General features: G+C 41.6%; 1 protein-coding gene across 4 annotated transcripts in view; it reads left to right on the top strand.

Annotated features, from left to right (window-relative positions):
* lmo7b (LIM domain 7b) overlaps nt 1-21,762 on the top strand; it is a 35,860-nt gene extending 14,098 nt beyond the window's left edge. The window contains exons 10-30 of one of the 4 annotated variants that reach the window (XM_053477356.1): nt 8-37; nt 897-1,068; nt 2,041-2,168; nt 2,316-2,718; nt 3,153-3,401; nt 3,663-3,777; nt 5,020-5,181; nt 6,208-6,284; nt 6,434-6,497; nt 6,606-6,665; nt 9,769-9,794; nt 9,893-10,000; nt 10,120-10,209; nt 11,273-11,475; nt 12,878-12,922; nt 13,172-13,227; nt 13,340-13,505; nt 14,389-14,634; nt 14,902-15,010; nt 18,764-18,869; nt 21,123-21,761. In XM_053477356.1, the coding sequence (XP_053333331.1) occupies nt 8-37; nt 897-1,068; nt 2,041-2,168; nt 2,316-2,718; nt 3,153-3,401; nt 3,663-3,777; nt 5,020-5,181; nt 6,208-6,284; nt 6,434-6,497; nt 6,606-6,665; nt 9,769-9,794; nt 9,893-10,000; nt 10,120-10,209; nt 11,273-11,475; nt 12,878-12,922; nt 13,172-13,227; nt 13,340-13,505; nt 14,389-14,634; nt 14,902-15,010; nt 18,764-18,869; nt 21,123-21,190 (2,683 nt within the window). In that variant the 3' untranslated portion in view covers nt 21,191-21,761. Of the gene's footprint in view, nt 1-7; nt 38-896; nt 1,069-2,040; nt 2,169-2,315; nt 2,719-3,152; nt 3,402-3,662; nt 3,778-5,019; nt 5,182-6,207; nt 6,285-6,433; nt 6,498-6,605; nt 6,666-9,768; nt 9,795-9,892; nt 10,001-10,119; nt 10,210-11,272; nt 11,476-12,877; nt 12,923-13,171; nt 13,228-13,339; nt 13,506-14,388; nt 14,635-14,901; nt 15,011-18,763; nt 18,870-21,122 lie in introns of all 4 variants that reach the window. The other 3 variants (XM_053477355.1, XM_053477358.1, XM_053477357.1) reach the window with 3 other exon arrangements.
* The last annotated feature ends 470 nt before the right edge of the window (nt 21,763-22,232 follow it).

Genomic DNA, 22,232 nt, shown 5'->3' on the forward strand with positions numbered 1-22,232 from the left:
TTCCTAGAGTGCCCATGGGACATTCCCCTAGGGTCGGGTGAGTGCCATCTGTTTCGGCTTTCTATGCTTTGGCTTTGTACGTGCTGATGAGAGCTACTCTATAGTTGGGTTTGTCATGTCTGATGTCCTCGTCTACAGGTTTGAGGTTGGCTTGAAAACTGTGTTGCCGCTACGTCTTTGTGTTCTGCTGTTGCATTCACACTCAACTGCATATTGAAATATTAGTACATCTCAAACCTGTTCTGCTTCAGTGTCTGCTTGTAGTCTAGCATCTGTATGTTGGAGTAGATCTACCAGCAGTTTGAACACGCCTACGAAATCAGTGGTTTCAGAATATTTTGTTTAGTATTTTATTTTCTACATTCTTGAACAATACTGAAGGTTTCAAAACTATGAAATAACACGCATGGCATTAGGTAATTAAGCAGCACGCTCACTCGCTTGTCTCCTGTACCGCTTTATCCTGTATTCAGGGTCGTAGGGATCTGGAGCCTATCCCAGGAGGCTTGGGGCACGAGGCGGGGTACACCCTGGACAGGGTGCCAATTCATTGCAGGGCACACACACACTCCAACGCTCATTACACCACCAAGAGTCAGTTATTTTAATTCACCCATTCATCTTCAACCTCTTATCCAAAGTCGGGTCGCGGGGGTAGCAGTTCCAGCAGGGAACCCCAAACCCCAATCGTTTTACAGCGTAGAAAGAAAAATCAGGAAAGATCATAGAGTTAGGCGTGTCCAAACTTTTGGCAGGCACTGCTTAATTTTTAGATGCCCTTAATCTAAATCTTTTTATATAGTTTAGCTAAAAGGAAAAAAAAATTGTTGAATATTAAACACTTAACATGCAAATGCTGGTAATAGAATTTTGCTCACCCTTTCTTAACCCGGCAGGAGCAAGTCCATGAGCGATATCACCCTGGAGCGTGTAGTGCGGACGCCTGAAAGCACTTCTATTCATCCTTTGAAGAGTCACGGCAGTAATGCTGCGTCTGTTTCTCTGCGGCAGGAGCGAATCCGACAATATCAGGCCCGGGTGAGGGAGAGCGAGAGCAAGTGGCAGGAGGTGAGTTCTGTGCTCATGGGCGTTATAAAGCACCTAGGCTGAAGGCAGTTTGTTTGTTTATTTTTTTAAGCCAAGAAGGAAGGCAAAGAATCCGAGCTGTGTGATAAATTTCGTTAAAGTAATGCAGGTGACTCTCAGTGCTGAAAAAATAATCATCCGTTCCGGAGGCGAGTTCCTCAGGCGAGATTTCATTTTGTAAAACGCATTTTCCCATAGGAAATAATGTAAATGCAGGTAATCTGTTCCAGCCGCCCAAAAATATTACAAATATTACTAATTTTCAACACTATAATCATATTTTTGTATAAACAAGCAATCCAAAACCTTTAGAAAAGACATGTAAACGAAGTAAAATGTGAAATAAATGGACATTAAATCTCACTTAACCCTTAATTTATGATTCCTTTTAGCACCAGCTGCTTTAAAAACCAAACTGAAAGTGGCTCCTTTTTTTTTTTTTTTTTTTTTGCTTTCTTCCCTTCTTTTTGCTCTCGTCCTTGATAACATTCTTGGGACCCATGGTGCTACATCTTTACTAAATCTTGCAAAAAAAAAAAAAAAAGCACAAAAAATACGTAAAAACTCTGCTTCGCTTGGCTTTCCACTTACGCAAACGAGCTTTGAACGGCTCTGACATTTCTCAGGTTATTTTCTTTCTTTAGGGACTCTTACAAGCTGTTTGTTTGAGAATCAATTTCTCAACTCTTATGCAAATCTAAAGCCAATCTATAAATGAGCAGTTTTACCTTTTTATCAAACTCCACCTTACTGAGCACTACCATACCACCAAGCCTCATCATATTCCTGCTGTTATTCGCTGTAGAGAATCCTACTTTTGGGCCGTCGCTCTGCATCACTGCCTCGCATTTATATTTAATTCCCTCCAGCTGCTTTGTTGTGTTGCATCACTGCACCTGTGACTGTGTAAACCTGGATGAAGTCGGGAATGTTCATTTTGTGTGACTCCTTTAGGACCTGAACAAGTGGAAGACTCGCAGGCAGAGTCTGACCTCTGACCTTTACAAGAAGAAAGAGGAGCGAGACCAACTTGAGCTCGATCCCAGTGGAACTGTTCAAACTGGGGAGGAGGAGCAAGGAAGGTAGATCAAAACCCAGGTCCCTTGTATGAAATTATTAGCAGTAATACATTTTCGAGAGGTTTGAGTTTGTTTTGAAACATTACACACAACTTTTTTTTTTTTTTTTTTTTTTTTCAAAAGTTGCATAATTAATGTGCCTTTTTGCAGTTCTTCTAGGAGGAGCCTACAGAGGGAGGAGTCTGATTCGGCTACAGATGAGACTCCTGTTCCTTCTCCCCTGACCCCCAGCTCCAGCAGCATGCCTGCCCCCGTGAGCTCGAGCGACCCCGCTCCTGACCACAGGGACTATCCCCGCGCTAACAGTACAACCGAAGCGAGTCATCGCACCCCCACTGATCACGTGCACAGCCCGGACACGGACCCGTCTGCCGTGCCCGTCCAGCGTGCCAAGTCTGTAGAGGGTGTGTTTTCAGGTACGCCACAGATGTCCGCCGCGCTGCCCAGAGGTTTTCGCAGGTCTGAGGGGACCTCGCGGCTCTCCACAGGCGTCACACCAAGACCTTTCCGCTCCAAGATCTCCAGGAAGTCCACTCATGCTAGATTCTACTCGGTGAGCGCATTTCGGCCTTTTGTGATCGTTCTGTTAAGGCTGTAATGTTTTTTTTTTTTTTTTATTGTTTAAAACACGCATCTTGTTTGGTGCACGTTTTCAGGGTGGGCGTGTGCCTTTGTTTGTCCATCTGTGTACTGTATGTGTGGGAAGTTTAGTGTTACCCGTCTCGCTACGATCTTTTTGCAGCCCCTATAAATAATGAAACACAAGGCTGCCATGCCACTTAATGCTCCTGATAGATAGCGAAACCTAAGCTTTAGAAATAACTGCCTGGTTGAAATAGGGCACTAGGATAAAAGAAAGTGCCCTATTTCAACCAGGTAAGTTTTTTTTCTTCCTCTCCCTTTTTTGTGTGTGCTTCATTAACATTTTCTCCAAAAAAGTAAAAAACAAAACAAAAAAAAGATTAAATCTTTGTCCATCCTTCACAGATGGACGATTCGGATAGCAGCCAACAAGAGCAGCACCAGCGTCCTGCGTCCTTCCCCCACCAAGGTGTCGATCCACTTCCCGATTACAAAGACGACGCCCGCACTAGTACACATGCAGCCGTCCAGGGGCGGAAGAAGGAGGACGAAGAGAGGGGACACCGGGTAGACTCGGCTCCCAGCATTCACTCCTTCATCTCCGCTAGTGTCCTGATGCCGGACAAAGCCGTGTGCACGAGCCAGGAGGACAAGGTGTCTTTTTCTTTCACTCCCAAAATTACTATAATTTTATTAATAATTCACCAGAGAATGAATCTGTCGCTCTGTTGTTGTGAGCATCTGTTTAACACACACGTACTGTCCAGGCATGCATGTTTACCATGAGGTGTGTGTAATGTAATACAGCAGGCCGGGATTCGAGTGAAAAAAAGGCACAGTTTCTCAGGTTTCCCTACAGGATGCGATCACATGCCACAGGTAACGTTTCCCCTCGTCCCTCTGTCTCCCCATCAGGCGGATCACCGTGACATGCGAGTCAGTCTGAATCAGACGCCCAACGGCGGCGCCGACTTCGGCTTCCAGGCTCGGTGGGACTCGACCGGCGCTCGCGTCAAATCCGTCCAGCCAGGTAAGCCAGGTTACGTCTGGAGTGAATCGTCATCGTCAAATACTGAAACAATTTTAATTTGTCGGTTAACGTCGCACACTCCTGTATAGCTGGGGCGCTGTTTTAACGTCAATTAGACTCTAAAGTACAAGAAACCAGGCGCAACAGTACGCAGAAGGTTGTATATTTTGAGACGGGCTATGAGTCTGGTGCATTAAAACTTATTTTATTTCATTACATGTCGTACCACTGCAGCGTTTCTTTCCCAGGGACGGTGGGGAATTGGTTTACATGGAAATTATTTTTGTTTTCTAAATTTATATTAAAAAAATGAAAATATTGCGCATTTAAACAGCAACAAATCGAAAGCAGAAAACGATGAACTTTAAGTTAAGAACTAATTAATAGGAGGTGAAAGGAAAAATACAAAGACTAAAAAAAAAAAAAAAAAAAAAACTTGTACAATTAAAATAAAATCCAACATTATAAATTATGCTTATATTATGCTAATGTCTGATTTCCGCTGATTTAGCTACAATGTCCATGTGATCAATGATCGAAAAGCAAAGATTATTCTAATTTATTTTTAACTAAAATTGAATTGCTCAGTTTGGCAATTTTATTTTTTTTTGTGTGTAAGTGTGTTGGAATGTAATAGGCGAGCTTTTTAACGCGGCGTCAGGGTAGAGTAAATGCAGCATGTTAATCGCTGAACTGGTGTATTTACTGCATAGTGTGTATCCTTCTGCAGGATCGCTCTACAAAACGACCTTGAATATCGCTCCGTGTGTGCGCGCGAGTGTGTTTTCGCGCATGAATGATTGATGGCGAACAGTGAAGGTGTTGCTTACTGTGCATCAGTCTGATTAGTTAGACACGCTGTTGCACTCGGGACGATCCCCCTCCGTTCTCATCCCGCCGTGTTCATTAACCTCCTAGTGGTAGAACTGCTCCTTGTGCCTGAGTAAGCACATTTCGTTGTTGGAATATGTTTCTTGTTTACGTGTATACAGTGCTCTTTAAATGTCTAGAGCCTCCCATCATTATTATTATTTTTTTTATTATATGTTGCTAGGAAAATCCGACAACGGGTGATTTCTTGCAACACGTCCAAACATTCGAACAAGACGTAGTCAATGTGTTGTGTATGATCTCGGTTATTTAACTCTTTCTTGTAATTTCGGACCAGGCCAGTAGAAAAATGTTGCGACAGGTATGAGCCCCAGTTTGTGTGATTTAGCTGTGATTGGCTCCGCTTCACAGGCAGCCCGGCTCAGCTGTGCCACCTGCAGGCGGGTGATGAGATTGTGGCTTTGGGTGGAAGGCGAGTGGCCGAAATGAGCTACGAACAGTGGAAGGCCAATATGGACGCCGCGCTCCGGGAGGGCAAACTGCTGATGGACATCCGGCGCCTCAGCCTAAACGGTAATGATTATTCATTTTGTGTCCAGAATCCGAAATAAATGAATTTTGTAGCAGAGCAAAAATCACACCAGGGAAATGAAATGCACAAACTGTAAGGCTTTTATACTTTTATCTTTTTAACTGCTATACGGTATGAACTTTTATTCTGATTAAAAAGCATGTTGTGTGGAATTTGTTACCGTTTCCTTAATTTTTTTTTTTAACTCTGCCTTAGATATTATAATGAGCTATAGTCCCATGACCAAGTATGTCTTCCGGGAAAATATTGAAAATTTCAATTACATACATTGATCAGCCAAAGCATTATGACCTAAACAACAATCAACTACTGTACACACCAGTATACTGGTGATGGATCATGGGTATCCAAGGCCCACCACTCATGCCCCTTGAGGACTAAACACCAGATTGTCTGATCAGATCCCTTAAAAGTCAATGCAGCACAAATTGGTGGAAAACGTCAATGCTGGTCACGATGGAAATGCACCAGAACTCCCACATCCCTTGGGTCAGGGCCCATTTGTGGTGAGCTGTGGTGGACTGGGTGTTCTGGTCATGGAGGAAAACGCACCAGAACGGCACACGAGACCAACAGCTTTCCAAACTCTCCAGATCCCAGAACGATTGTGCATCCATCGGATGAAGTGGACAAACAAGTCTGATCCGCTGCCAGCATCCTGGTAGACCCATGTCCCTGTAGACCCATTCCATTAATACTAATGGTTTAAAAGTTATAGCTGAATTTTTATTTATGATTTTTTTTTTTAATATTAAGCATGAAGGCAAGTTAAATGTTTTTATAAATGTTGTTCATAAAGTGGGAAGGTCAAATGGATTTGTCCATGTTGCTTTCTTGCCAACAGCCACTTTTGTCCATGTTCAGTCTAGTGACGTAGTACAATAAGTCAGTTTTCTGTGTTTTCCAATTATGTTGATGCCATTTTGCATTTGGACTTCTGTATAAATGCTAAGAACAGTCTGACCAGTGTTTAAAGGTCTTTAACGTGTGTGTGTGTGTTTGTGTAGGTCATCCAGATGACGACACTTCCGGGATGCCCGTGGAGGAAGAGACTAAAGAGCAGCTCAACGGCCACCATGTTAACGTGAGTACATTGTGAAGCGCAGGAGAGCCTTGTTGCAGTATGTCCTGCTTTAAATCAGCACGGTATTGCTGTTTAGCCATCAGGATAGTTTGTAAAGGCATACTAATAACAGATGATTTGTTTTTTTCTCATCTTGATCCTGACTGTAGGGTTTGCCAGCAAAAACGACGAACAGAAGCTTCAGTCACAATCCAGTTTTGACAAAACACAAAGGTAAGCGATGAATTTGTGGTTAATTTGGTTTTCAGTGTAAATGGTTTACAATACGTCTTCTTTTTTTTTAAAATAACTTTCGTCCAACTCTTCTCTTTCCACTTGTAGAAAATGAACACGTACTAACGCAAAACCAAAACAGGAGATTAGAGTTTTTTAAGCAGAAAGGTAAACACAGGCTTTCAGCTGCTTCCCAGGCTTCGCTCATGTCCTCTTTTTAAAATAACTCTGCTTTATAACGAAGCCTAATGAAACAGAGGAACGTCCTACCGACAGGGTTGTTATTTATATGTGACGTACGCCCCCTTAGGTTCCTCAGGTTCCTCTGGTTCCACCGTCGACTCGTCTGTCTACCTTTGTGGTAAATGTCTGCTGTGTCTTTGCCTCCGTGTGCTCTTTCTGGAACCCAAAATGTACAGTACAGAGGGTACTCGGGATGTGGCCTTTTAAAGAAATGCTCCTATTTTTTTGGTTTTCGATATTTGTTTCTATGTAGTGTATGATGAACTGCTAGACATGATCAGTTTAGCTCTATTGAGACATGAACAGAAATCATTAGCTTAGAAGGATGACTTGTTCTAGATGTTCATGGGCAGTCGTTGTACTCATTAAACATTTATATGTAAAACCAATTCCCAACCACACTCCCACATCAAGGCGACATCAACCAGGGAGGGCGAAGGCCAGCACGTGTTTCCTTTGAGCCACGTGAAGCCGCATCTTTTTAAACTGTGAGCTCACCTACCTTTGGGAGCGGCGTAACGCACTCAGAAGACAGCGCTACCTGCTCCCCGGGCTTGCGTGAGCTCACGGACACCCGTGACTGGCCGTAGAGGCGCGATTCATAAGTCCCTCTCGTGATGAGAGAGCTCGTCCAATCATCTCTCTTTAGGCCCCAGGCTGCGGGAGTCTCCATCATCCAGGATTCGAACTCCGGATGATAGGGCGAGATCATTACCGCCGCGCAACTCGAGGGCTGAACAAATAGGAAGTGTAAATTGAACTTGGTCCTGTCATAGATGAGACTATATTTTACATTTCTGAATTTCATATATTTAAAATTTTGTTGAATATAACAGCTGCCCTTAGACTACTATTACAACAGTGTAAACTCGGCCTATTTCTACTGATATATTCACAATCTCACCTCTGAACATGTCCAAACCTCCTCAATCTGGCATCTGATTTATTTCCAGACCATCTAATATGGGTTGTTCAACTCATTCTCGATCCTATCCATCCTTGTCACTCCCAAAGAGAACCTCAACATCTTCAGCTCTACTACCTCTAGCTCTTCCTCCTGTCTTTTCTTCAGTGCCACTGCCTCTAAGCTGTAGAGCATCGCTGGTCTCACCACTATCCTGTACACCTTCCCATTCATTCTTGTCATACACCTGACATTTTTCACCCATTCCAACCTGCCTGTACCCACCTGTTCACCTCCTTTCCACACTCTCCGTTGCTCTGGACCGTTGACCATAAGTACTTAAAATCTTGCACCTTCTTTAACTCTGCTCCCTGTAGCCTCACCGTTCCTCTTGTGTTCCTCTCATTCACACACATATATTCCGTCTTGCTGCCACTAATTTTCATTCCTCTACTTTCCAGAGCATACCTCCACCTCTCCAAATTTTCCTCCACATGTTCCCTGCTCTGGCTACAAAGCACAATCTTCTTTGTCTTTCGGCTGTTCCCTTTCAGGGGTCGCCACAGCGAATCATCTGCCTCCATCTAACCCTATCCTCTGCATCCTCTTCCCTCACACCAACTAACTTCATGTCCTCTCTCACTGCATCCATAAATCTCCTCTTTGGTCGTCCTCTAGACCTCCTCCTCTGGCAGTTCCAACCTCAGCATCCTTCTACCGACATATTCACAATCTCTCCTCTCTACATGTCCAAACCGCCTCAATCTGGCCTCTCTGACTTTATCTCCAAAACATCTAACATGGGTTGTCCCTCTGATGAACTCATTCTTGATTCTATCCATCCTTGTCACTCCCAAGGAGAACCTCAACATCCTGCACTGTCCTGTACACCTTTCCTTTCATTCTTGCTGATACTTTTATCGCACAACACACCTGACACTTTTCTCTACCCATTCCAACCTGTCTGTACCCTCCTCTTTACCTCTTTTCCACACTCTGTTGCTCTGGACTGTTGACCCTAAGTACTTAAAGTCCTGCACCTTCTTTATCTCTGCTCCCTGTATCCTCACAGTTCCTCTCATTCACACACATGTATTCCATCTTACTGCGGCTAACCTTCATTCCTCTGCTTTCCAGAGCATACCTCCACCTCTTCAAATTTTCCTTCACCTGTTCCCTGCTCTCGCTACAAAGCACAATGTCATCTGCAAACACCATAGTCCATGGAGACTCCTGTATAACCTCATCTGTCCTCTATCTTGTCCATTACCAGAGCAAACAAAAAGGGGCTCAGAGCCGATCCTTGATGCAGACCCACCTCCACCTTTAACTCTTCTGCCACATTTACAGCACATCTTACCATGGTCTTACAGCTCTCATACATATCCTGCACCACTCTAACATACTTCTTCCTCATACAACACCACAGCTCCTCTCTCGGCACCCGTTGTACGCCTTCTCTAAATCTACAAAGACACAATGCAACTCCTTCTCTGTACTTCTCCGCCAACATCCTCAAAGCAAATACTGCATCTGATGTACTCTTTCTAGGCATGAAACCATACTGCTGCTCGCAAATGCTCACCTCTGCCCTTAACCTAGCTTCCACTACTCTTTCCCACGGCTTCATTGTATGGCTCATCAGCTTTATGCCTCTGTAATTGCCTTTTTTGTTCTTTCATTTTCCTTATTCTTCAACTCTTTAAAGTACCTCTTCCCATCACCCTCCTGGCATCTGTCAGTACATTTCTATCTCCATCTTTAATCACTCTAACCTGCTGCACATCCCTCGCGGCTCTTTCTGCCTCGCCAAACTGTACAGATCCACCTCTCTCTCCTTACTGTCCAGCCTAGCATACAAGTCCTCATAAGCTCTTTGTTTGGCCTTTGCCACCACTACAACAGTGTAAACGCAATCTGTTAACCCTTGTCTTTGACACAAATACAGTACAGAAATGTGGATTTGGTGGGAAAAAATATTGGAGTATTCCTTTAATCGGTCTCTGCATGGCTGTACGTGTGTGTGTGAACCTGCTGTGCAGTGTGCAAACAAAAATGCATCGTATTTGTTAAATCTTATATTAATTGTTTTCCTGTGTGTTTTCTTCCTTAACTTCACCTCAGGAGGCTCAGCGTCGCCGATACCGGATGTGAGTCCTCACTGGTTTATTGCAGGTTGATTTTATTTATCAAGAGGTACAAGAGGTGATCTCGTCCTAATTATTTTGGGATTATTTATTTTTTTTAGCTGCAGGTTCCCTCTATCGGTGCGTCGTCCACACGCGGGTCCTGGAACGTCGAGGAGGAAAGGAGGAGACAGGAGAAATGGCAGCTAGAGCAAGAACAACATCTGCAGGTACTGTAGGAGGAGAGACGGATAGCATGTTTGTTACACTTAAGTGTGAATGAATGTTAAAGTAACATGGAGAAAACAAGACTGCAGAATGTTTACGTGTGTGTGTGTGTGTGTGTCAGGAGAAGTACAGGCGTGATCAGGAGAGACTAGAAGAAGCATGGAGACGAGATCAGCAGGAAGCGGCGTTGGAAGAAAACCGTGACCCTGAGGTTTGGAAACGTGTGTGTGTGTGTGTGTGTGTGTGTGTGTGGAATAGAATGAAAAACCGGGGTGGAACAAATAATCGAGTGAGATTGATGACCATGTTTGTCTGCCAAGGAATTTCTGGGTTAGCTGATGTATTTTCACTTGAACTCGGAATGCTCTGACGTTACCGCTTACTGGAGTGAAAGGAATACAGCACCATGGCAACACGGTCACTTCCAAAAGTCTTAATCTGATCAAAAGTGGTCACTAAAATCAGAAAGGAAAAAAAAAAGGCTTTGACAGAGTGGTGCTCTGCAGTTGGCTAATTGGTGCCGGTGTGTCCCTGAGCCGACTGAGTCATTTTTTTTTAACACGCGCGCGCTCGCACACACACTAGCCTGACTCTCCAAGTTCCTGTCTTTGTCACAGTATAATGAGGAAATTATTATAACTGGACTTTTCTGCACATAAATGTTATTTCTGTGAGCTGCCTCTAGGTGGCAGCAGTACCTCACTATTGGTGTAGTTTGTCCTCTACTGTAATCTCTCTTGGATTTGGACTTGCTTTTAATTCATGTTAAATTAAGGTACATTTTAAATATATATGACTTGAAGTTATCTGCTGCTCTTGGATCGTAATTCAACGTTTTTGTTGAACATGTTGAAGCTCTTTGCTCGTGTTAATCACGCTTAAATGTTCAGTACATAAAGATGAGGTTGAAAAATGTCAAAGCAGTTGTTGCGGCCCAACTTGAAATCGGTGGGCCTCGCTCCCACCCAAACCTTTACTCACAACGCATCTGGCTGAGATAAATGAGCACCATACGGTTTGAATCGCTTGGCTTTGTTTTATTAATCCTGGTTATTTTAAAATGTAAACGCTTAATCAGAAATATTTCATGGGAGTTTTAAACTCAATTACAAAATTAAAAGTTAAACTTTATTTGTTATGAATGATTTCTCATTTCAGTCCACTAGGGGCTTCACCTCGAGTCTTGTAGCACGATATTATTCTAAACTTAAATGAATAACTTGGAGAATATGTAGAATTATTCTATATTATTTTCTTTTCTTTTTATTCTGCAGAAGCAGGAAGTGCCCTCTTTGCCCAGTGGAAACAGTATGTGTTACACTCCACCCCCTTTCCTGAACCGCGCAAATTCCCCAACTTCCGTAGCGCCGACTCAGCAAGCGCGGGAGCCGCCGCTCATCCAGAACAAACAGGTCCAGATAGCCGCAGCCCATCCAAACAAGGAGGAACTGGATTCATCCTCAAGGGCGAGTCAATGGTGAGGGATGTGAGGATAAAATGTGTTCGATGTACATTTCTGTTCTACACACACGAACACCAACCATAGAGCAAATATGATCACGTTCGGGGGGCGAGCTGATGATTAAAGGACATTACATGTGATAGTTTATCAGTAAGAAAACCATTAGTGAACTGGTCTGATCTAGCTCCTTCTGGTGGGCTGTTAAAGATCATAATAATAATAATAATAAAAAAAAAATGATAAAGGATCTAAATGCATCAGGACTAATACGACTATTACTGCTACTAATAGTGGTAATAATATAGTTATCGATTCTTTCTTTCTTTTTTTTTTTTTGCAAGTCCATGACTGAAATTCTTTAAAGTTTTTGCTCTTCATTTATATATTTATATAAACTATGACTAAATCAGGGCCATGTCTATTTCTGCCATTTGCCCAGATTTATTTCCTACATACAGTACGAGGTGGTATCAAAAAGTTTCAAGATTCATCTGGTCACTTTGTCCGTCCTCCCTCTGACACCTTAAAACCTGGCAGCAGAATTTGCTGTTGATGGTCTGGCCCCTGTGGACGAATTCCCAATGCACAGTGCCACAAATGTTGAAAGACGATGAGCATGCACTCTGAGACTCTGAGCCTTTTTCCATTGTGAAGATGATCTCTTCCACTGTAAAGATTGTTGCTTCGTCTCAGGGTCGTACCCGTACACCCAAGTTCCGTCACGGTAATGATCCTCGTCATGAAGGAGATGGTCAGACTTCGGCGTGATGTTCTTTCTGCTCTTGTATCAGGAGCCTGGGGATGAACTGTGCAGTAACGCCGCGCATGTACAGATCGCCTGTACTGTTCTGTACAACGCTGAGCTTCATTGATTATCATGCACAAGTTGCCGAATAGTTTGACATTTATGGGGGTTGAGTGCATTGAAGATCTTCTTAATCTTTCAGTGATCTTCCACTCTCGAAGCACACTTACATTTATGTGGCAGTTTTGCCAAGTTTCAAGCAAAATTTCACGTTTGCTCTTTGTTCTAACTTGCTGTACATAATGAAATGGCAGACACGATAATGCACGTGATCAGAATAGCACCAGTTGCACAGCGATGTGCACAGGACGATGTCTTTTGGGACCGACTTATGAAGGTCGGAGCTCCCGGTGACTGCGTGTGCAGCCCTATGCTGCCACCTGCTGGTGTGTTACAAAACTAGTCTCGAAACTTTTTGATGCCACCTTGTAATATAGCTTTTTTTTTTTTTTTTTTTTTTTTGGGCGCACAAAAAAATCGTGTCTTTTGTCACTCCCTTAATATTGCTAATGCAGACTAGAATTTGTTATAAGGCTGTGTATATTTTGCTGTGTGTTTGCTGCAAATTTCACTGCTCTGTCGTACATCTCCGCTGCTTTTGTTGTGCGTCAGGCCGGGCGAGTCTTACGGATTTACCAAGCTAACAGCTTCGGACAGGTCAGTCTGCTTCACGCTTTAATGCAGCACTCTAAATGCATGTGTGAAACGAAATGTATATATCTAATGAAAAGGGAACGAATAAAATGTCAAGGAACATTAGTACCGATGTCCACGTCTGTAAGGAGGGTTTATATGAGAATTCGGAAATGCTTCGATGTCCTCCTAAATGACACATTAGTTAAATTCTAGTGACTTGGCTTTACATAATGTAGACGTCTTGCTTTAATCAATTTGTTTTATTAATAGGAAGAAATCCAAATCCACTCCGTCGCTTGATGGCAGCCACAAGCAAGACTCCAAAGGTCTGTCTGCTGTATTTGTACCCTAATTAACTACTTACTTTTGCTCGCTCACTTTATTAAATTAATTTTTTGTTCGGTTTCTTTACTTCCTGTCCGCGTGAATACGCTGAAGTGGGCGTTAAGAAGAAGAGTCGTCCGTCTCAGGCCGAGCAGGAGCGCCTCCAGATCCTGGCGGAGATGAGGAAGAAGACTCCGGTCCTCACTGACAGCAGCTGGATCCGCCAGCGCAGCACCTGCACCATCCACAAAGAGCCCGTCACCATGTCGCCGCTTAAACGGTCTAAACACATGTCAAAATCAACATTATCTTTTAGAAATGTATTATATTATATTTATGATGATGAGTGGTTAGGATTGTGATGTCAGCACTCATGGGATGCAAATCGAATTAACTAATTATTCAGTTGACTCATCAGAACGAATTTTGTTTGAGTCTCGTATTTAGCCTCGGTGTAACTGCAAGGGCGTTCAAATCAAACCGGGACTCTTGAAAAGAGGGCTTAAAATTTGATATTTATGAAAGACTTCAAGCACAGGACAGTGATCAGACTTGGCCACAGTGAAACATTTAAAGGTGCAAACGTTATAAAGAAGGCCTTATGTTCAGGAATCCCAGGTCAGGTGTCCTGGAGGCTCAGGAAAACTGTATACACGATCATTACTGATACATTACTGTAACTTGGCTGGACGTGATCGCCACACCCCCCGTACAGTCCTGACCTTACTAGAAGCATGTCCACATGTTTGGGTCTTTTTAAAGGAGTTCCTGGGAGGCCAGGATTTCAGTGAAGCAGGCAGTCCAATCATGTACTGAGAAACTTTTTTACCTTGATGGTGTCCAAGCACGCTTGGATTGGGGGATTATTTAAGGAAATTAAATTAAAAAAGTATCTATAATTACTGTGTTGTTATTTTGCACTATCTATAAGTCCCAGTTTGACTTGAACGCCTCTTATATGTTGTAAAAGTATTAGAACCCAGTTGAGACTCGGACTCACAGTGCCACACTTGCACTCATAACGCTGTTATTTAGCACAGTCAAAAGTCTCGGTTTGACTTGAACACTCCGTGTTTGCGTTCTCACCATAGTGCGTTTTCAAAAAGCTCCAAAGTAAAAGCAGTGAACTGCACCTGATTTTGTTTTCCACTGGTCAATTTCAGACACGAGTCTCTGGACAACATCCACAGCAGCAACTCCGCACCCAAGCAGTTCTCCAGTGCATCGCAGCCTCTCTCCGGCCTGAGCGGCATCGTTCCCTACCGAGGGTACTCGGGCCGCTGCAGCTTGGGACCCGGCGCTGCCATCTTCGCCACGGCTTTAAAGCAGAGCTCCTGGTCTCAGATCGCCCCCATCTCTCCCGTGTCTGATGCTGAGGAGGCGTGTAACAGCGCACAGCCGCGTGACAGGTACTGTACAGTGATGGGCTGGAAGGTGTATATTTATACAGTAAACGGCAGGTTGAAACTAGGACGCCTCTTGAGGTTAATATACACATCAGAGAGTCCTTAATATATAATCCAGCTGTTTCAATATGAAGATTAATGTTTAAATGCAAACCTTAAGGAACACAATTGGTTTTTAAAGAAATGTCAGCCTTGTGCACCCTGAAGTGTGAAGGTAAATCAAGGCAAATGGGAAAACAAGCATCACTCAGGCTTTACCATGTCCTGTAGGCAGGAGAGCCTCAGGCGACCGTGTTCCCGCTGTGATCGGCCACTAGTCAAAGGCCCGGCCATGGTCGTCGAGTCTCTGGATCTGTGCTTTCATGTGGCGTGCTTTAAGGTGAGCCTAGAGGTCGCCTGAGACATCAGCTGACCTGCACCTGGGCTGGTTGTTTATCCTGAAACCTCACTAACAGAACATCATAATGGTGCTGGTGTTGGGAATCAGATCACATGCTGACTTTTATGGAATTAGGACGCTATGATGATAGAGTGGGAAATGTCAAGACGAATCATAATTCAACTTGATTTCGATTCATAGAGCCAGACAACCATCACTTGTTCCATTCATGACATCAAAGCACAAAACTTCAATACCAATTTAAAATGTAGTAACATTTTACTTACACTTCAGTGTAAACATTCTCCCTTGATCCATATTATTGTTGCAATATGATTGTTCAAGTCAAACTGGGACTTGTAATGAAATTTGAATGAAGCTGTAAAAGTGATTAACGTTTAAAGAAGAATTCAAATAGTACAGTGATGAATAGCCACAATCAAATATTTCAGTGGTTCAAACAGTTTAAAGACGTATACACGTCCATCAATGATGACTCATGCCGAGGTACAGTACTGTGCAAAAGTCTTAGGCACCATATTATATGCTGTACCAGTTTTGTTATACATGTTTTATCATGTCTGCATAATTATATACAAAATCATTCAGTATTTCCATATACTGTATAACTTAAAAGTTAATAAATATATAACATTACAGGAGAATATATGCATGGCCGTAAAGAAAAGACAGACCAGTTTTCAGATGGAAACAAAAAACCTAATGTACGCTTTTGGGATTTGCATAAAATTAGGAAGGAGCGAGTATGACAAAGTTACTAGAAGAACTCCGATACCAGCAAGCTCAGTAAAACCTAACAAGTGTTTTACTTATAAAACTGCATAAATCTGTGTCTAAAACTCCTGATTTTAAGCAACGAGTTTTCACTCCAAATATTGACTGTTTATTTTATTGCTCTTTTATAGAAGTTTCTTTTACTCTATTGTTTAAAAATGTTTTCAAAAGCATCTTTTGCTTATGCCATATTTTCGTATTTGCCCAAAACTTTTGCTCAGTACTATAAATAAAACAGCTGTTGGGTTTTACTGAGCTTGCTGAGGCTCAAAGCCCACTACATTCTGTACGTACTGTAGCTCAGAGCCCACTACATTCACGTGACCATTCAACTAGTGTGTATAACTTGTCACAAACTTGCGGCAGAGAAGCATCTGTCCGTGTCCCCTGTAGAGTCCTGACCTCTCTCCAAGCTGTTTCCACCTGTAAAGGAGTTCCTGGGAGGTCAGTGTTTCATTTTAATGGTTTAGCATGGCTCTGGCGTACTGAACTTTCTACCTTGATGGTACTCAAGCTTTGGTGAAACTGGAATCAGTACATTAGTGTTGCAGGAAATTATGTAGAGAAATAAAGGGAAATTTAAGTTTCATAAGCATATTGTTCTGTACAATCAAAAGTCCCAGTTTGACCCCCAAAAGCTGCTTGTACAGTATATTGTAAGACTTAAAGACCCCAGTTGAGCCTCAGACTCGACATTTCTGGTATTCTCGGTGAGATTTGAGCATGTGATACACTCATGTGGTTCTCGCGTGGCTAACTTTAACCTAAAATCAGTCAAATGTTTCAGATAACGTCAGTCTGATCTGATGCGGTTTTTTTTCGCTTTACTTAATTGTTGCATCGCACAAATTACAGAAGATAAAGACTTGCACTCAGTACAGTATAGTGAATGCTAATTGAAACTAATTGAAACTCATGCATTTGAACGTTTCATATTTTCAGTTAATAAATAAAACTTCAGAGCGATTTTATGTTTGACAACCGTAGCGTAAATTCTTCTGAAGTTCACACCAAGAACGTCAACACTTCTTAGATGTCGAAATTTCCCTGAATTGTTCATCCCTACTTCCTCAAACAGTTGATCTGACATAATTTGTCGATGTCATGTTGAAGCCAGTGATTCACAGTGTGTATATATATATATATATATATATATATAAAAAAAAAAGGAAATATTTTTAAGTCTCGGGATGTGCATGTGGTCTGGTTTGCGTGTGTGTGTATGGACTTGCACAGAGTAATGGGTCATCTCTGCTTTCAGTTTCTGAAGGAAGTCTGCTAATCGGGTAAAGACTTTATTTATTCGTTTATTATTATTTATTTTTTTTGAGATTCCAAGCAAATCAGCAAGGAACCCATCACACTGCACAAACATTACTGAATCTCGTCATAACAGCTTCAGGCTGTCTATGGAGAGCAGGACGTTCTGGACAAAAAAGGTTTTAGGGGTTGACTGCGTCGTCTTTCACCATACTGTTTATATTAACAGCTTCACTGTTGTGGATGTCTCTCGGTGGAGACAGGTCCCCGTAAGATCATCAGGAGTACTTGGATCTGATCTGTTTTTGTCCAATTTCAAATGTCCTCTTCGTCCCTTTACTGATTACGAATCGGTACGACCGCTTCAAGGCATGGTGGTCTCTCTGGCTGATTAAAACTCAGCCTTGGTTTGATCCAGTAATCATGTACCCTGGAGATGTTAATTCTTTGGACCAGAGAAGGAGAACCGAACGTTGGTTAGAAAACCATCTGTACTTCTTTAAATCCTACTACTAGGCGAAATCGAGTACCATGCAGTGTAGAGCTGCTCCAATATACGCCTCCATCACCATCAACACGGCTTGTAAAGACGTCCGGGACGTCCCGATGCCACTCATGTCAGACTGAGTACAACTACTTCCATTAGGTACTCGCTGATGTGTTAACAGAACTTTTTCGGAACGCCCCACGTCTGAAGCACATCATCAAATCCACCTGCTATTGCTTTTACAAGAATGTGAAGTGAAATCCTCATCAATTCTTCTGATGTGCTTCTCCGTACCCAGGATTATATTATTACATACAATTGTGATTACTGGCCATTATACAGTACACGGTGTATAATCTGATCATTACAGTAAGTGTTAGTAACCTGGGCAGGAAATCACTCGTAAACAAGTGTCGCAATCTTACTGCTGAAGTTGCAACATAAACGGCATGAAAATTATTTTACATTTACAAGAGAGATTTCAAAGTGAATGAAATTTTTCCAAAATGGGGAAACTGTACTTTCAGGACATCTTGATAGTGCATGATACCATGATAAAGTGCACTTTGTCTTAATTTCAGTTGCCTTTTCCATGTCTGTTGCACAATGTGTAAAGTAACTAGATGTACTGTAGACTAAAAAGCCTGCTGTGGCATTCTTAAATTTTTAAATCCGTCTACAGTAGGAACCTCTAGTCCAACTAAGAGGCAAATGGACCATTTTGTATTTACGTATTCCAATTTTCACGACTGTGGTAAAACCTCCAGGAAACATTCACACACTACGGGCAATTTGGGAACCAGGCCAGGTAGCCTGATCTGCATGTCTTAGGTCTGTGTGAAGGTACCAGAGTTACCTGGATGAAACCCACCGATCATGGGGAGAACATGCAAACTCGGACCCTGGAGGTGCAAGGCGACAGTGCTAACCACTAAGCCACTGTGGTGCCATTCTTTTAATAAATAAATAATCGATTTTTGGCATTGACTAACTCTACCTCATTGTTGATTATTCAGGAATCCGAGCACACCTCATTGTTTCATTTCCTACAGTACTACTCAGCACCACTGTCGCTTCTGTCACACTGCACTGGGCAACACGCTGGGTTTTTCACTTGTAAGATGAGAGATTCTGTTTTGTGCTCACCTGAAACACTGATCCATGATCCTTGTGTTTTTTTTATTTTTATATAAATATTCTCTATTTCCCAGTGTGTCAGCTGCAGGACCGAGCTCAGGAGAGACGCGGAGTCTGGCGCTCAGGTGCGAATCAGACACGGACAGCTCTTCTGCGACACCTGTTACAACCGACTCCGAGGTGAGCCGCACGTCTTCACACCCGATATTCTCTAAAGTCTGCTGGACTGCTTGAGTAGAGACGATCTGCAGTGTAACATCTGCCTAAGCCCTTAGCAATGAAGTCAGAAGATAAATATTAAACATGTTGTAGTGTGTATACAATAGCAACATGCTTGGAGAGTTTGGTTAGATTAAGAAGATCATTTAATTTATTTAATACTCCATGTTTAAACCTTACCCTTGTGCACTACTGTAAATCTGTACTGTTTGTGTGACTATGACAGAAACGAATGCATTACCCGATTTCCCCTTACAAAAAGCAAATACACACAGACTGGGTTATATTTAAAGCCTGAGGTTGAGTAATGAAGTTCAACAATTAATGTTTAAAGTGTGAATATGAAAGGATTCCAGCAGTACAGAAAAATATACTTGTTTGTTTATTATTTTTATATATCTTTTAATTTAATAGATAATTAAACAATTTGGGGTGAGCTAATACCTACGTATGTCAATTTAAAGGTACTGCACTTCTGTACTTTTACTCGGGTACACAAGTAAATTAAGGACTTCTACTTTTACTTGAGTAATATTTAAAGGAGTCTTTACTTTTACTAAAGTACAGGATTTGTGTACTTTGCCAACTCTGTCTCCCCCCTCCTGTGAAATTTATGCAAAAATAAATATATATTTTTTAAATTTATTTAATGAGTTTTTTATTTAGATTAGAAAAGTAGAAAGGTAAAATCAGTTATTTAAATAAAAAAAAAAAGAGGTCTCCTTTCAAATCTGTCTGACAACAGTATTCCAGTAAACCTTAAACCAAGGAGTAAAAAATATTGTAAAGCATTAAGTAATGAAATACATTTACTCATTCAACAATTCAATCACGAGGACTTTGTCAATGTTTAATGGTCAGTAGTGATGGAAATCACCAGTCACTCCATGATGAGATGTCATGATTCCTAGGTGCTGATTCGATTAAAATCTATAAATATCATGTGATTTCAATAAAATATCATGATTTTATAGGTAACCCGATATAAAAAAAAAATCTATTTTGTTACAGTTTTAGTTTTAACAACTAATTAAATGAAGCCCGCATTAAGAGTTTTTGCCGCTTAAAAATAAAGGGCAGCATTTAAACAATACAAACATTTAAATAAGTTAAGCAAAAAAAAATCTATATTTTTACTGAGCAAGCACGTACTGTATCTGTCATCCGCAAACTTGGCAAATAATTCACTCCTACTGCACAGGATGAAAATGTACAAAAAGTTCAGAGACCGCTCCCTGTAGGATTATAAGGAACCTGTGACGTTTTACCACTGCAAATGCCTCCAAAGTGTCGTGCTCGTGGTGTTTTGACTGTTAGTCTGGCATAAATGCGTGTAATGATTGTAATGCAATGCCATAAAAATGCATTTCTGTTGCGCCACTGAGAAGCTTCTGCGCTCGCTACCGGATCATTTATATCTAAGACTGATTCTGCCGATCATCAGTCACGGCCAGTCGAACTGGACACCAGCCAATTCTGGTCACTGGGTGATCGACCAGTTCATCTCCATTATACATGTTAAAGTCTATTTTTGGGTTCAAATATTGAGAAAAGAATCCTGATTAAAAAATTTAACTGAATTAATTTTTTTTAATACATATATAACTTGTGTTAGTTATAAAAGTTATTAAGTAAATTGTTGCTTCTCCCGTTTAAGGCTTAGTCATGGGCCTTCGCCTGCCCCCGCCGACCTGGTCCAGGGACAGCTGTACCCTTTGATCTCTCGCTAGCACTAGTTAGATTTAGAGATGATTTCTCATTAAGTATGTGAAGAATTTATAAAATGTTTTACAGTCGCATGCTTTCCCCTCATCTTAATGGAATCCAGCAGCTGCCCTTAGACTTATTATTATATAGAGGGTGTTTCAGACTAATCTGATTGGACAAGCGGCATTCCATCAGCATTGGTGAAGAGCATAACCCTATGCATCACTTAGCGTCACAGTTGTTCTAACTATTGTAAACTCCTGATCAAGGGCACTACTTGGTGTGTGGAACAAGGGATGTTGCACCCTACTTGCCTTTCATTTAAATCTATGTGGGATTCAACCTGGAATAGTTAGTTAGCTAAGGCTAGGAATTAAAACATATGCTTAAAAAATGACCCGAAGTTGAAATGTAGACTATAGTAAAATTTCTAAAGCATGGAACAGTGTGTGTGAAAAATGGATTTCAAGGATTTTTTCTTTTAACAAGTATCTGTTTTTTTTCCAGTCCGTCCCGGCATTCCCAAGCGACCACAATGCACCGGGGCAGCTGATCATGGAAAAGACATTCCCTGAGGACGGCTCGAACACGCAGGCCACACACTCTGCATAAATTCAGATGGAGATTACCTACTGTACAGTACCGCTTACCCTTCCACTCGTGTTGCAGATTTAATAACTTAATGTTAATATGCATATTTGTGCAAGTTGTCCAGTATGTAGATTATGATTTTTTTTTTATTTGTTCCTGAATAAAGTTAGATTGCTAAACTGAATAAACAAACACTGGAGTAAGTAGACTTCATCCTTGTCCTGCTTATGCAGGCTACAGAGCTGAAACACAAAGTTGACACTTTTTTTTTTTTTTTTTTTTACAGTTTTCTTTTTTGTTTTTCCTCTTACTTTTTAAATTCCAAACGTTCTTGTATCCTGACTTCTCTGCATTAGGGCTTGCAGCAGCACCAGCTATTTTTCCTCACACAGATGTGAAATATAACGCGTGCATGCATTTGCGTGTACAACCTCATTAGATATTTCGGCACATGCTGTCAGCACTTTCTTGTTCTTGGTCGTGTAATGCACATGGTTGATTTTATTTTTGGTGTTTTTTCGGGGGCGGGGGGGTTGGGCAAGTCTGTGTTGAAGGAGAAATTGCAATGATATTTCCTAAAGTTTGTAAATAAAAGGATATACTATGCATTTTATTTCAATGTTTTTTGCCATGCTTGTGTTGATATGATTTAAAAAATATATATATTTTAACCTGGTGAGCCACTAGATGGTGCTGTCAGTGACCATTTTTGTCTTTCTTAAGTGTTACTGAATAGCAAGATTGCCAGATCTGTTGGAAAAACCTCTACAAAATTCACCAGTGTGAATCACCAGGTAGTGATTCTGCTGAATTTTAAAATATTCGACATTTCCGTGGTTGGATTTATTTATCCAGAGCTTTAACAAAGGCAGGAAGGTATGGCATCGTACCTGGATGACCTGGGTATTGTTCCTGTAATTTCAGTTTTCCTTATCTAATCTTTTCAGCGATTTTTAGCAGATGACTGGAAGCTTAAAAAGAAGTTTCTTTTCTTACAGGTATGTCCTCAGATCAGTGTGCTGTCTC

Source organism: Clarias gariepinus, chromosome 18 (assembly GCF_024256425.1).
Source record: "Clarias gariepinus isolate MV-2021 ecotype Netherlands chromosome 18, CGAR_prim_01v2, whole genome shotgun sequence".
Lineage (NCBI taxonomy): Eukaryota > Metazoa > Chordata > Actinopteri > Siluriformes > Clariidae > Clarias > Clarias gariepinus.